Source organism: Gymnodraco acuticeps, unplaced genomic scaffold (assembly GCF_902827175.1).
Source record: "Gymnodraco acuticeps unplaced genomic scaffold, fGymAcu1.1, whole genome shotgun sequence".
Classification (NCBI taxonomy): Eukaryota; Metazoa; Chordata; class Actinopteri; order Perciformes; family Bathydraconidae; genus Gymnodraco; species Gymnodraco acuticeps.
The window spans coordinates 99,300-113,075 of NW_022990258.1; the positions used below are offsets into that span (position 1 = coordinate 99,300).

A 13,776-nucleotide genomic window follows, 5' to 3' on the forward strand; every position below is an offset into this window, starting at 1 on the left:
GGTTTTGTTTGATTGAGTGATATTATCAACCCTTATTACATAGCTTAGTTGAATACTCGATTCTGATTGGTCAATTCAGAACATGTGACACGTTGTTAATCCAGAACAGACAGACCGCTGTCAAGGATTTATTCAGTGGGAATGCTGATACAGCATAAAATTCTTTATTTATTTTTTAAAATTCGGGTTATTTTGCGCCTCTTCTGCTCCCACATTCCACATCGCAGAAACTCAGTTCAAACATCAAAACGTTCAGCTCGGTCGGGAATTGTTGGCTATTACTTTTCTCATTCATAACTTTCATAATTCCAGAGATATATCCCATAATTCATCACATTTTTAACATGGAAGTCAATGGAGAAACTCTTCAGACTTGAAAAATCTTCATGCGACTTCAACTGCTAACTGTTCCTTCATACTTTCACTCAGAAACCTCATTCCAACTTTCAAATGTTACACATCTTTCTGACATTATTCGTGTAACACAACTTTTGAATCTGATACATACTTTTAGAGATATTAAACATTGTTCAGACCTTGGTAAAGAGGCCTTCTTCAGATTTTAAAGTGTGTGATGTCACAGCTAGAGTGGAGGAGAGATTTAATTTTTCCTTCATATTTTCTTTTAAACCTGCCATAATTCCCAAACCCTACATTCCTGAGACATCGTTGTTCATGACAAACGTAGGAAAACATCTCGTAGCTTGAAACATTTAAAGAAATTAGGCAAAAATAATTAAACAAAATGCCTCTTAAGGGCATGAAGTGACAAAAACTTTCAACATGTCTCCATTAAACCCCATTGTAAGTTCAGCCTCATCTTTCCCGAACACAGCAGCCGCACACCTTTAGTTCATCTGCCAAAAAGGCCACATTATTAACCCCAAAGTACACAAAAAGTACACTTCAGATGCTCAAGTTCCTTGACATGCTTCAAGCTTTGAAATGTCACAGATATCTGTTACGGTTCTTCAACAAAACATTCACATGTAAGAGGTTTATCTCTCATTCAGAACTATGAAAATGCTCTCCTCTCACTGATTACTGCACATCACCATGGAAACCTTTGATCTCTGGACACGTCGTTAGCTCAAATATAAACACCTGTGTCATGGAACACGATGACTGACATGCTCAGATTTCAGATAAAGGTTAACACAGCTCTACATCAAATCTGATGTTACGTAATGTGGTGTTATTATGGCAACGCATCCCTCGACATAAAACAGCAGCAGACTTCAGATAAAGATTAACGGTCCTGCCCTCAACAGCTCTACGTCAATTATGGGGTGTCTTCATATGCCGTTTCCACGGAAACGCATCCCTCGCCTTAAAACACGATGCCGCTGTAGCTCCAATGGACACGGTCCGGTCGTCCCACAATCTTCACCTGTATATCACCTCTCCATGCCTCAACAGCTCTATGTCAAATCCGACATTTCACCATATGCCGTTTCCGTGGAAACGCATCCCTCGCCATAAAACACGATGCTGTCGTAACGCCTATGAAAAGGGTCAAAACAGCACCAGACTTCAGATAATGGTTAACGGTTCAGCCCTCAACAGCTCTACGTCAATTATGGGGTGTTATCATATGCTATTTCCATGGAAACGCATCCCTCGCCATAAAAGACGATGTCGCTATAACTCCTATGAAAATGTTCAAAAAGTGCTCAAACTTCACATGTGTGCTAACAGTCCAGCCGTGAAGACATCTATGGGACAGTTTTGAGATTTCTTCAATTGCCGTTGCCATGGCAACACAATGCTCACCATGAAACACGGTTTTCTCATAACTTCAGTGAAAATGCTCCAAACGGCCCAAAACTTCACAGGTTTGGTAACGATGCAGCCATCAACGCATCTAAGCATATTATAGGATGTCATCAAATGCCGTTGGCATGGCGACATATCATTCGCCATCAAGTTAGTTCAAAAGTTTGCAGTTCAAATATTCTGCTGCTTTTCCAAGCCTTTTTACTTTATTTTCTTCTCTCATCACACATTCAAGCCCCCAGTGTTCATGTATCATTTCAATCTAAATTCTTCACTTTCTTCTTACACATTACATTTCAGCATAGCAGTTTAGCATCAGCTTTTCAGCATAAAGCATTCCCACTAGAAATTTCTTCAGGAATTGCATTCTCTAGTTGACCGCTGTTAAGGACGCTCACATCTGCAGAAAGAAGTTTGGTCGATTTAACTGTATACAGTTTGGCTGAAAAGCAAACTGCATGCAGTTTGCTTTTCGAACAGACAAGACAAGAGCGACAAGAAAACAGCGGAGAAGTAACGGGGCAGAAACCCTCCTTTTTACGCAGCGGTCTTTTAAAGGTAGCTGCACCACCAAAATACACAGAAGTGATTCCCCACCGGGTAATAACAACATGTTTTTTAACTTTGTCTATCACAAAGCTAAAGGTACAGTAGGGTAGGGAAGAATGGAGAAACACGTTCGAGTGCGCTAGAATTTGAAAGTACGCGGCCGAAAAAAACATTATACATCATAGCTAAATCATACAATGTACATATCCCTAGCTGCTTATAATCACAATACAAGGCTAACATTTACATACTTCATACAATGCAAGAAATATTAGTCGTTAACGTTGGCAACTTATATAACATTAAGCTGCAATATTCAGATTTAAGTGTAATATTGACTGCTGCCTTTGACCTTAAACAAGGCCAATATAAAGCTACAATGTCACTTATATTAGCTGCTAACCATCAGTAGGCTAACATCAACATACATTTTAAAGTGTGATTAACACTAGATGCCAACTTTGAACCTCACAAATGTAATGCAAAGAGTACATTTGTTGCTGCTTGGAACCATCAAAATGGGCGATCATGTATACAATATGCTAAGCATTCAATTGGTTAAGTCCTGAGAGAATTGCTGCATGTCGACAGCAACATGAACGGATTATTAAGTTACTTACCACATCTGGAAACCACTGAGGCTACCAATTTAGCGTGTTAGCAAGCTGATAATGTAACAAAGAACGTAATGAATAACTTTGCAAATCATCATCAATAATATTTTTGAAAAACTGACACTAGCTGCTTAATTTATACAACACAGAGACCACATTGGCTGCTAACCATTGCACTAATGCTAAGCTACATACCACACAACCCAGTCTCACGGCATTTCGTGTTATAGTCACGACATGTAATCTATTGTTTCGTGTTCACCAACACGATTTTCCCCTTTTTTTCGTGTCACACAGAACGATTTTAAAAGCAATGTATTTCTATTGGTAGTATGTTTCGTGCCTGCGTCTTTTTGTCCGTTCAGGTCTTGGAAGATCGGAAACTGTGGGGTTCATAAAAACATGTTTTTACTCAATATCAAGCCACGATTATTGTTTTTATTTTAAATCGTATAATGTCTGACTTTTTTGCCGTCTGTGAGGAAAATAAATGTCTCAGAGCCTCAGAATACTGAAATCTGTATTTTTTAGAATCTTTTTTTCCTTCTAATTTGTTATTCTTTTCTAAATAACACACTGTTATTTACTCACCAATAACACACAATTATCCTTGCTTTTATTTATTTGTTTAATTCCATAATCTCTGGCTTTTTTGGCCTCCGTCAGGAACTGAATTTCAAAATAAAAATAACCGGAAATAGACGTAGGAGTTTAGGATGGCCGAAGACACTACACTACCCATAATCCCCAGCTATCGTTTAGGACTACTGTCCCTGTGATTAAGTTCAAGTGCATCCTTTCAAACTGCTAGTCACATCCTCATGTAAATGGAAATGTATCGAGGTCAGAAAAGTTATGGAGTTATTTTGTATTTATCGTACGATAAGTCAATTAATTGCACACAATAAAACAATGGAAACAAACATGTGTTTGACTTTCATTAGTGAATGAAACTTTGTGCCCTTTATAGTCTGTGTCCAATATTGTGTATTTGTATATATTGTATATCCTATATGCTAAGGTCCCGCTGCTGACACGATAGCTGTCATTTAGTGTGCATATGTGTAATTAAACCCATGATATCAAAATCTCACTCCAGCCAGGAACCCAAAGTTGGCAACCCTGATATGACGTCACGGGTAACGTGATGTCAGCGCAACGGCCATAAAGTTAAAGTTAAAGCCTTTTATTGTCATTATACACAGAGTATAATGAGATTCAGAGTGCAACTCTGTCCCGGTGTGCATAAAATACAAACAAATACATAACACTAAAAAACACGGCAATGGAAGTACCAAAACAGACACTGTAATACGTCATACCTGTTCAATGTTTTGTTTTACCGGACATACAATGGTTAACTTCTGTGCCATTGTCAGGTGATCGAAACAGGGGGCCGAAGTCATTTTACAGGCTGCCGGGTTCACCAGGGTGAAGCAACTCATGAACTTTCAAAGCGTTGCCGGGAAAAATGGCTCAATAGGATCGGACGGGAGGATCTCAAACCGTTCAACCACAACTATACTCGTGTTTGTGGGGATAATTTCACGTCAGGTAAGTGTCGGGTTTTACATACAAACATTCAAAATGAACATATAACCCACGTACTAAGACATGGATCTTAACAAGGAAATAGGAATCCTGGAGTCTGTGTCATCGATCGAGATATCAGATTGTGGAGTTGGAGTATCTACAAAGTAAAGTCATCCCTTGGCTCAAGTCATCTTCACACCAGTCTGTCAATCCCCCGCAGTGCTTCGTTTAACTGTAATTTAAAGTAATTCCTCCCCCTACTGGCCATTTGATTATATGTAAACAGTAAAGGCTGTACAGTCCCTGGTATCTTTTCAGAGGCTTTTGGTTTGCTCAATTATTTGTCATGTTCCAATGTCTTGACACCAGCATTTTAAATATATCTAAAGTCTGACTTCGCCTGTCAAAAGAGGTCACATTTGTATGAATTAACAGTTCACCCAGGATATAACTGACCTACAATCTGATTTATTTGCAGGTAAACCAGTGGCACTTTTTGACAAAAATCATCCTGACTGGGCACCGTCTGTCAAATTTGGCAACGAGAAAATTACAGCACCTTCCCCTGCTACACATGCCAGGTATAAACGCGTCAGAAAAAGGTCATCCATCGCACTACTTGATCTCTACAGCATGGTGTCTGATATTCCATCTCTAAAAGAGCCCGCACCAGTCCTGGGAGCCACTGGGGAAGAAGAAGGAGTGATTGAACCAGAGACTGGCACTGCAACTCAGACTGATTTGACTGGTGAAATGATTGACAAAATGTCATTTGAAATTAATAATGTAACAACAGAAAACTTAAAAGAAAAGCTTGTAAAGTCCACCATTTCATTACATTTAAGGGCGATGATGACCGTGTGCGGTTCTACACGGGACTTCCTACTTTTGACATTCTAATGATGGTATACAATCTTGTGGAACTGCACATCAGTGTGAACGCTAAGAGTTCACTGTCTAAATAGTTTATACTGACACTAATGAAATTAAGATTAAACCAACCCCTGCAAGAGCTGGCTTATAAATTCAACACATCCACGTCTACAGTATCCCGTGTGTTTACCTTGATTATCGACGTCATGTTCAAACGTATGAGTTTCCTTTTGAAGTGGCCATCTCGAGAGGAACTCCAACTGACAATGCCTATGGGTTTCCGCACTCATTTTGGTACTAAAGTGGCTGTTATAATAGACTGCTTTGAAGTTTACATTGACAGGCCATCAAATGTAATGGCACGGGCTCAGACTTGGTCAAACTACAAGAATCACAACACCATAACATTTCTGATAGGAATCTGTCCGCAGGGTGTTATATCATTCATTTCAAGGGCATGGGGTGGCAGGTCCAGTGATAAGCATAACATGGTGGCTTCTTACTGTAGATAACATTTTGCCTGTTGATTTGATTTTGGCAGACCGAGGTTTCAATATAAGTGACTCAGTGGGTTTCATGTGTGCTGAGGTTAAGGTGCCTGCATTCATGAAAGGCCGGAAACAATTATCAATGAAAGATGTTATTGACACAAGGAAAATTACTAACGTGCAAATTCATGTTGAGCGTGTCATAGGATGTGTAAGGCAGCGATATACCATTTTGGGAGGACCAATTCCTATAGATTTGTTACTTTCTAAAGATGTGGATGGGATTACATAGATGGATAAAATAGCTGAAGTGTGCTGCGACCTGAATAATGTGTGTGACACTGTAATACCCGTTGATTGAGCCTTTACATTCTGTTACACCCCAATCAACCCATATCAGATTGAAAAATATGACATGTTTGTATTGTAATTATTATTACATTATTGTCAATGTTGCACTTGGTCAATTACATGTCTTGATAATCTGAGCAGTGGTTTGGGGTTTGGTTGTGTAGGGGAATGTTTGAACAATGATTTAAGCTGTTTTCAGGAAGATTAACGTTTTTCTCTCAAGTTTTCTAAAGTCAGATTGGACACATCCCAAATAGCTTGAATGTGGTTTCAGACCTGCACTGCACACTGGAATAGTACTGGTAGAATATTTAAGCTTGGGTAAATACATTTTGAAAAAAACAATTGAAAGGGCAAAGTATTATATTTATTACAGGTTTCCATTTACCCAGTGGAAAACAAGTACATGCTCCTCTAACTGTAAGCTGCAGAGATCACCTCACATAACAGAGAGATTAACATTGTGTCCATATTACAGTTTTTTTCAATGCTAAAACACGTTTTTTGAAAGCAGGGCTTATTTTCTCAAAACACATTCACAAAACCATACACACAAAGTGCAACACACCTCAGTATACTGCAGACTGAAGCACTGCACCCAGAACTACAGAAACACTTACCAAAACCAAACTGTTGCACCGAATGCACACACTTCATTCATAGTACAAGACATTTTGTAAAACCACCATCGTGCTCAAGCACACTCATCTTTTATGGTGTTTGATAGAGAATTATGCAAATAAAGATTGTTCAAGTCTCCAAAATATGTGCAGAAACACAAATATACTGTTGTTATACTTTTGCTTTTCAGAAAGTGGAAAGTTGAATTGTAAATTGGGTGCAGAGCTGAACATGTGTTTGGAGTTTTGGAGATTTGAGCTGAGGTTTTGCTCTTTGAGTGTCAGTTCAAATAATGATGCTTTTTGTGTCATTTCAGTGTGCACAACTTGTTTTGATTGTTACACTTACATGTTCTTTATATAGATTTGAAAGAAACATGTTCAGTCAAATACATATATACACTGTCATTCAGATTGATTAGTACCTCTGTTTCTTTTGAGAGGGGGCATGCTGATGACATTTGTCACAATACCAGCTTCCTTTGGGGGCAACTGTTATACCAACACATTCAAAATGAAACCAGGTAGTTTCACAATCTGTGTTATCACATCCTATCATGGGAAGCTTTTCCTCTCCACGACAAAGGCACCATTTGGGTATCAGTGGTTGGGTATCGGTTGGCTGAGTCAGAGTGGCACATAGAGCAGGGTCTGGTATCAGGCAGAGAGGCCTTTTTGGTGCAGTAATGGAGACTGGTGTAGTTGCACTGGAAATTCTGGTGAAGACTTACCCACTCAACTCGAGGAGAATGACCTTCTGAAATAATTCATGAGCTTTGGGGTATACCTTCTCTCAAAAGTCAATATCTGGGGTTATGCGTTCAAAATGAATCTTTCCATTCACCCACAGAACAAAGTCAGCATATTCAACATCACATAGAAATAACTGGGTCTGCACTTGATATAAATAGGCATGGGTCTTCTTCCGCCTGTCCTGTCCATCACGTGATTCCAGACATGTATGGTCTGACGGTGCAGCAACACAGTAGGGGCATTTCATTTCCAAAACACCTACACCACAGCACTTGCAGGACACAACACCATCTGGAGTAGCACCTAAATATGGAAATGTTGGCGATAACACGAGCCCAGAGTCCTGGCGAATGAAACCATCATGTCGATTCATAATTGTAATGTAATCTTCACGTGCTGATTTCTCGTGATTACATCCCCATTCAGTAGCTGCAGTTTTACATTTTGTGGCTTCTGGGTAACAAATAGCTTTAATCAAGCCAAGCCATGGTTTGGTTGCACTTGTTGAACATGCTGCCTTCATACGAGATGCTGTAATCCGCCCAGCTCTGTATCGATACCAGAGTTTGGATTTGGCCTGTGTTTTTGTGGCCTTCTCAATGACATCCGCCTCCAGCTTGGTGATAGCTACATTGATCCCTGGGCTTTATGGTCCATTTCTAGGCAGTTCTCACTTTTTAAACTAGAAAGCGCCTTAGGAAATGTTGACAAAGTCACTTTTGAGACAAAATCAGCATTGTGTGGAGCTGAGATTGTCAATATTGCACACTTCCTTCCAGTAGATTTCAGTGATGCCAGGAAAGACTGTTGCTCAGCATCTGTCGCTTTTGGAATCTCCCTCGAGTGACGTAAAAGTGATGTTGTTGTTAAATTAGCTGCATCGCCAAGGCTGTCAATTGCTTGGCTTAAACGATTCCTTCGGGTTTTAGCCGAACTAAAGTCAATGTCAGTCAATGTCAATGTCAGTTACATCCTTCACTGATCCAGGTAGAAGCCAATACGCCTTTTCCTGGGTAACTGTCTTGGCATCACGTATCCGTACAGATGTTTCTATGTAGAAAAGGAGAGATGCAACATGGGTACATGTTGATCCCAAACCAGCCTTGCAGTTGCAGTTAGCTGTGATGACTGCACCATCCTTCTTCATCAGTAGCCTACCCACGGACATGTTGGCGGCAGCCCAATACTCTGAGAATGCAATACCTGAAAAATAAAATACAAAAATATTATTGGATTGTTGACTATTTAGAACCACCAATATGTTGGTCCAACTTTACTTTCAAATACTGATTGTTTACACAACCAGTGGGTGGTCAGCTCTTGTCATATTCCTATGCTAGGTACCGCATAACAGAAGCTGACAACCAAGAATAGGTTCACAACTTTTGTAATTTAAATATATTGCAATATATTATGATACTTTATTTATAAAGCCCTTTTCATAAAGCATGTGTAGCTCAAAGTGCTTTACAAAATGGCCCACATCACAAGTTAAAAATAAACCACAAGAAATTCCCCTCAGATCAGATGTTAAGACCTTTACAGGCACATGCAGCATAGCAACAACATATAACATTTTAACAGGTTAAGAGACACGGCAAGGTAAAAGGTATGATAATACAAATAAATAATAAGACACAAGACTAAGTTAATTGATGCAACAATATAAAACCCCATCAAATAAAGTAAACATATAGATATAGGTACAACAAAAATAAAAGCTGGTGTTTAAACATGTCCACTGAGTTGGCCTCTGATATTTCTTGGATACAAGCTGCCTCACCCATTTTATTTTTGGGGGACTTTAGGGATATTTAAAAAGCCAGCTGAAGAGGACCTCACCAAATATTTACTCACTTTTCTAGCTATTACAGCCACATCTCCTTGATATGCAACGCAAACGTCGCGGATCCACACGGATGTGAACTCTTTATGTGCCTAGAGTCCTTTGTACGCCTTCATTTCCTCCATGGTGTTCAATGGAATAGGCGAAAAAAACAGGTAGTTCACGATATCACAGTAGGAAAGTGAAGGCCATGCATTTATATCGGTGCTGTAATCCTTAACGGGAATCAAATAAAGGTCCACCGAACCAATCGACGCACATTTTTCCCTGTAAACGGTCTTATCCTCCGGGTTTAGTGATTCGTAGTAGCCTTTCATTTCCGCCATTTTTTAACGCTCCCGCCAGTAGAGTGGTACTCCAAGATGTCTGACGTGAAATCCTGTGACCTGACCTCTATTAAAACAAACACACCTATTTACCATCTGCAGATTATACCTATTAACTCCATGACCTGTTGGTATTTCTCTCTGTTAACCGTAATTATGGACATTAATCTTCTGCTAGCATCAACCGTTTTCAGAAAGCTAAGCTAGCTGCGTCTGCTATAAATCTGACAAGCCGGCAGCTGAATTTAACGTTATTTCTACAATTAGCTTAAACTTGGATTAATAACAAATTGCCAAAAAAGTACTTACATAGTAGAAGAGTCTTCAATACGGAATAGGAACTGGCGTCATGGCCATATGTGAAGGATAAGCACCACAAATGAATATATAAGCTAAAACCGGTTAAAACTGGTTCTGTCAGGTGCAGGGCAGTTGGGATAGGAATATTTGATTTGTCCTTTTTTCGTCAATAACATTTTATATTTAAAAAGAAAAACATATTTAATGTATTGTGTCTTTTTGTATTATCATGAATTGATTTGACTATTTTCTTTTAAATAAAAAAATGAATTTCTATTATTACAATAGTCCTTGTAAGGTGACTTCAAATCCATACCAGATATAATTACTACACTGGACAAATAAGACATATTTATATTGGATATAAGTGTTGTTTATTTTATATGAATACATTAAAGGAACATTTATTAAAATGGTCAGATGTGAGTGAAAAATACCGCTTTTAAGGCATCCAAAAGAATGGTGGTGTATGTATTTTATAAAATGGCAAAAACTAATTAAATTCACACCAAACAAGCTTGGTCACAGTAACCCTTGAAGATTACGTAATGTTTCTTAGGTAGTGATCAAGGTTTTCCCCACAGGAAATAGGGCTGATAAAACAGACTCCATTGAGTTTATTCGTCAGAGGAGGCCTGAACAGGAAGGCATCTAGACTGTTGCACAGAGAGGTTGTTATTATTGTTTTACTGACTTACTTAACAGTAACATCAATTTAGTTTTTCATGCATCTCAGTACAGCTGGTAATAGTGCAGAGCAATTGTTGTAAGTTACTTTGTTTTCATGCAATTTAAACTTTAGTGTTGGATTTCAAGATTTCATTTTATGTTATTATCTAAACATAACTTACCTTATTGTTTCAAGGCACACGTCTAAATACTTTGGGTGGTACTAATTTATATGAACTATATTCAAACAAATCTGCAACTGGTACACTCTGGCATTCTGTTTATGCATCTCTGGTTTTCCAGCTGTGGCACCGGCATTGTAGAGCAGCCAAATCAAAAGGTTGCAATAATGCAATGTAATGTCTATGAGAGAGATTTCCTTTCAGCATTATGCAAACATTTTTACAATTTTTAAAAGAGTTTGATCTTTTGTCTTACAGTTATTTTGTCTTTGTCTTGCTATTGTCTGGGTTTCCATTTAAAGCATTCTAGAACTGTGTCCGTCCAATGTTGAGATTTTGCATCAGAGATCAGTTTTACTCAAATGTGTACAGTGTAGGTACTTTCACTTCAAATGAACTGTCTGTCTGCTTTATGTGTTTCTTTAAATATGTGTCAGTGTTTCGACAGCACCTTGGCCAATAGAAGAACACAACTTCACTTACAATGGTTTGCCTTATTGATGGCTAATGTACTTGCAGGATTCTCTTATATATTTTTAGTTTTTTGTCGTACACTGACTACCGACCGTCATGTTGGGAACCACTGTTACCAGTTCTTTCATTGCTCTAAGTATGTTGCTGATTGGTTCTCTCCTCTCTTTTTCTTCTTCTATTTCTGCAGAGCTCTGATGGAAAACTATACATTCAACAGCCTCACTCTTCGGATGGAGGGGTTAAGCGTCACGGAAACTAACAAGTACCCTATCTTCTTATTCCTGCTCTTGGCTTACATGTTCATCCTCATTGCCAACGTGGGCATTTTGATACTGATATGGAAAGAGAGGAGCCTCCAGCAGCCGATGTACCTCCTCTTCTGTAACCTGTCGGTGAACGACGTTATGGGAAACTCTCTCCTTGTTCCCCGGCTGCTCTCAGACATCATGGTGCCGCCGTCTGAACGCTTCATTCACTACTATGAATGTCTGGTACAAGCGTTCACCACACACATGTTTGGCACCAACGCTCACACTGTGCTCATGGCTATGGCTTTTGACAGATATGTGGCCATCTGTCATCCATTGCGCTATGCGAGCATAATGACCGGCACAATGGTGATAAAGCTGACCGTTTCTGCCTGGGGAGTGTCTTTCGTTTTAGTGGCCATTCTGCTCGGTATGACCATACGGCTGAACCGGTGTCGGACTTTAATCACAAACCCTTACTGCGATAATCCCTCCATCTTCAAACTATCCTGTGAGAATGTGTATGCCAATAACGTGTACGGCCTCACCTTTACTGTAGTCCTGCTCATGGCCTCTATCGGCTGTGTAGTCCTCACCTATTTCAAAATCACAGCAGCTTGTTTGACCAGTAAGAGCAAGTCTTTGAACACCAAAGCCTTGAAGACCTGCAGCACTCATCTGTGCCTGTATCTCATGATGCTTGTCAGTGGGTTTGTCCTGATCATCCTCCATCGCTTCCCCCAGTACCCAGAGTACAGGAAGATAGCGGCCATTCTGTTTAACGTTGTTCCTGGCAGCCTGAACCCCCTCATCTACGGGCTGCAGTCCAAAGAAATACACAAGTGTTTGTCAAATATATTCCATTTTAAAAGAGTTAAACCCTCCATTTGATTAAAGTCATTTAAGTGAATATCTGATTATATTCTTCAATAATTGACTCGAACAATACCCATTAAATCTGCAAACGGTATGAATTGTACCAGATACTGTACACTTGATTCAAAGAGAAGCTGTTTTTTCCAAACATGTGAAAAGAGGGAGAGGTTAACCAAGTGCATGTATTTAAAGAGTCACCTAGTTCTGTTTTTTAAATGTTGACTTTGATATGTTAGTTTATTGTAATGTATATCCTTGCTGTTAACTCAGATACTGAACATTCTAATACATATTATATAAATTCACTTACATTTGATGTGTTAAACTTTTCCCAAAATCTGACTTTCTTTTGTCGTCTTACTTTAATGAAGATGTTTTGAATCGGTATCACTGTAAAATAAAATGTTCACAGTCATCTAAAGTCTGAGATTCATTTTTTAGAGTTTGATCTTTGGAGAATGTTTTTTAAGAAATGGTCTTTGGTGCATAAATAAGCACAGTTGGGGAAACTAGAAAAAGGTTCTGAGTTTGTCACTTAGTCAATAGTTGTGTGTTGTATATCTGAAGGCATTCATTTGACTATTACACTGCAAATTGACTTTCAAGCTTCGATGAATCTCAAGCTTTGGACTCAGGATAACTGGAAGCCTCCCACTTTTCCTTATCCGTTCTGCAGCCCAGCTCTAGTTCGTTATCGACATTTAGCTTCTTAATATGGAGGCTCAGTATGTTACTCAGAGTGAGATGAAGAAGTGAGGAAAATGGTCAGTTATGAGTAAATAAAACAGCTATGCAAGGCATCCCAAGAGAGTAACTAAAATATGTGAAGAATCATGGTATGAGATATTAAATTGGTGCATTTAGGCAAGTTTATTGATATAGCACTTTTCAACACAAGGCAATTCAAAGTGCTTTACAAAAAATGAAAGACATTAAGAACATGGCATTTAAAATCAGATATTAAAAAGAAAAGCTAATAAAATAAACATTAAAAGAAAAAATACATGGATAAAAGTTACAGTGCAGTTTAAGATGTGAATAGTTCAATTAAAAGCAGCGACATTTAGATTACAAAGTTAAAACACAGCATGATTTACATGAACTCCCAACCAACAAGCAGGATCACAGTAACCCATGAGGATTACGTAATGTTTCTTAGGTAGTGATCAAGGTTTCCCCCACAGGAAATAGGGCTGATAAAACAGACTCCATTGAGTTTATTCTTCAGAGGAGGCCTGAACAGGAAGGCCTGAACACTGCTGCACAGAGAGGTTGTTATTGTTGTTTTTCTGACTTTC

General features: G+C 38.9%; 1 protein-coding gene and 1 long non-coding RNA gene across 2 annotated transcripts; one reads left to right on the forward strand and one right to left on the reverse strand.

Moving 5' to 3' along the window:
• Positions 1-6,529: 6,529 nt before the first annotated feature.
• LOC117549092 lies at positions 6,530-10,164 on the reverse strand. The gene is made up of 3 exons (XR_004569416.1): positions 10,039-10,164; positions 9,415-9,796; positions 6,530-8,760 (listed from the first exon to the last, which is right to left on the reverse strand). It is a non-coding gene; the product is annotated as an uncharacterized LOC117549092 (long non-coding RNA).
• A 1,384-nt stretch (positions 10,165-11,548) lies between these two features.
• On the forward strand, positions 11,549-13,165 carry LOC117549064 (putative olfactory receptor 52L2). The gene is made up of 3 exons (XM_034220654.1): positions 11,549-11,900; positions 12,030-12,446; positions 13,155-13,165. The coding sequence occupies exons 1-3, from the start codon at positions 11,549-11,551 to the stop codon at positions 13,163-13,165; spliced, it is 780 nt and encodes a 259-aa protein (XP_034076545.1).
• The last annotated feature ends 611 nt before the right edge of the window (positions 13,166-13,776 follow it).

Bases quoted from the DNA above. Each gene is read 5' to 3' on its own strand.
- LOC117549064 (XM_034220654.1), top strand. From the start codon at position 11,549: ATGGAAAACTATACATTCAACAGCCTCACTCTTCGGATGGAGGGGTTA. The intron at 11,901-12,029 runs CTATGGCTTTTG...TGGCCATTCTGC, and splicing joins CGCTCACACTGTGCTCATGG to TCGGTATGACCATACGGCTG.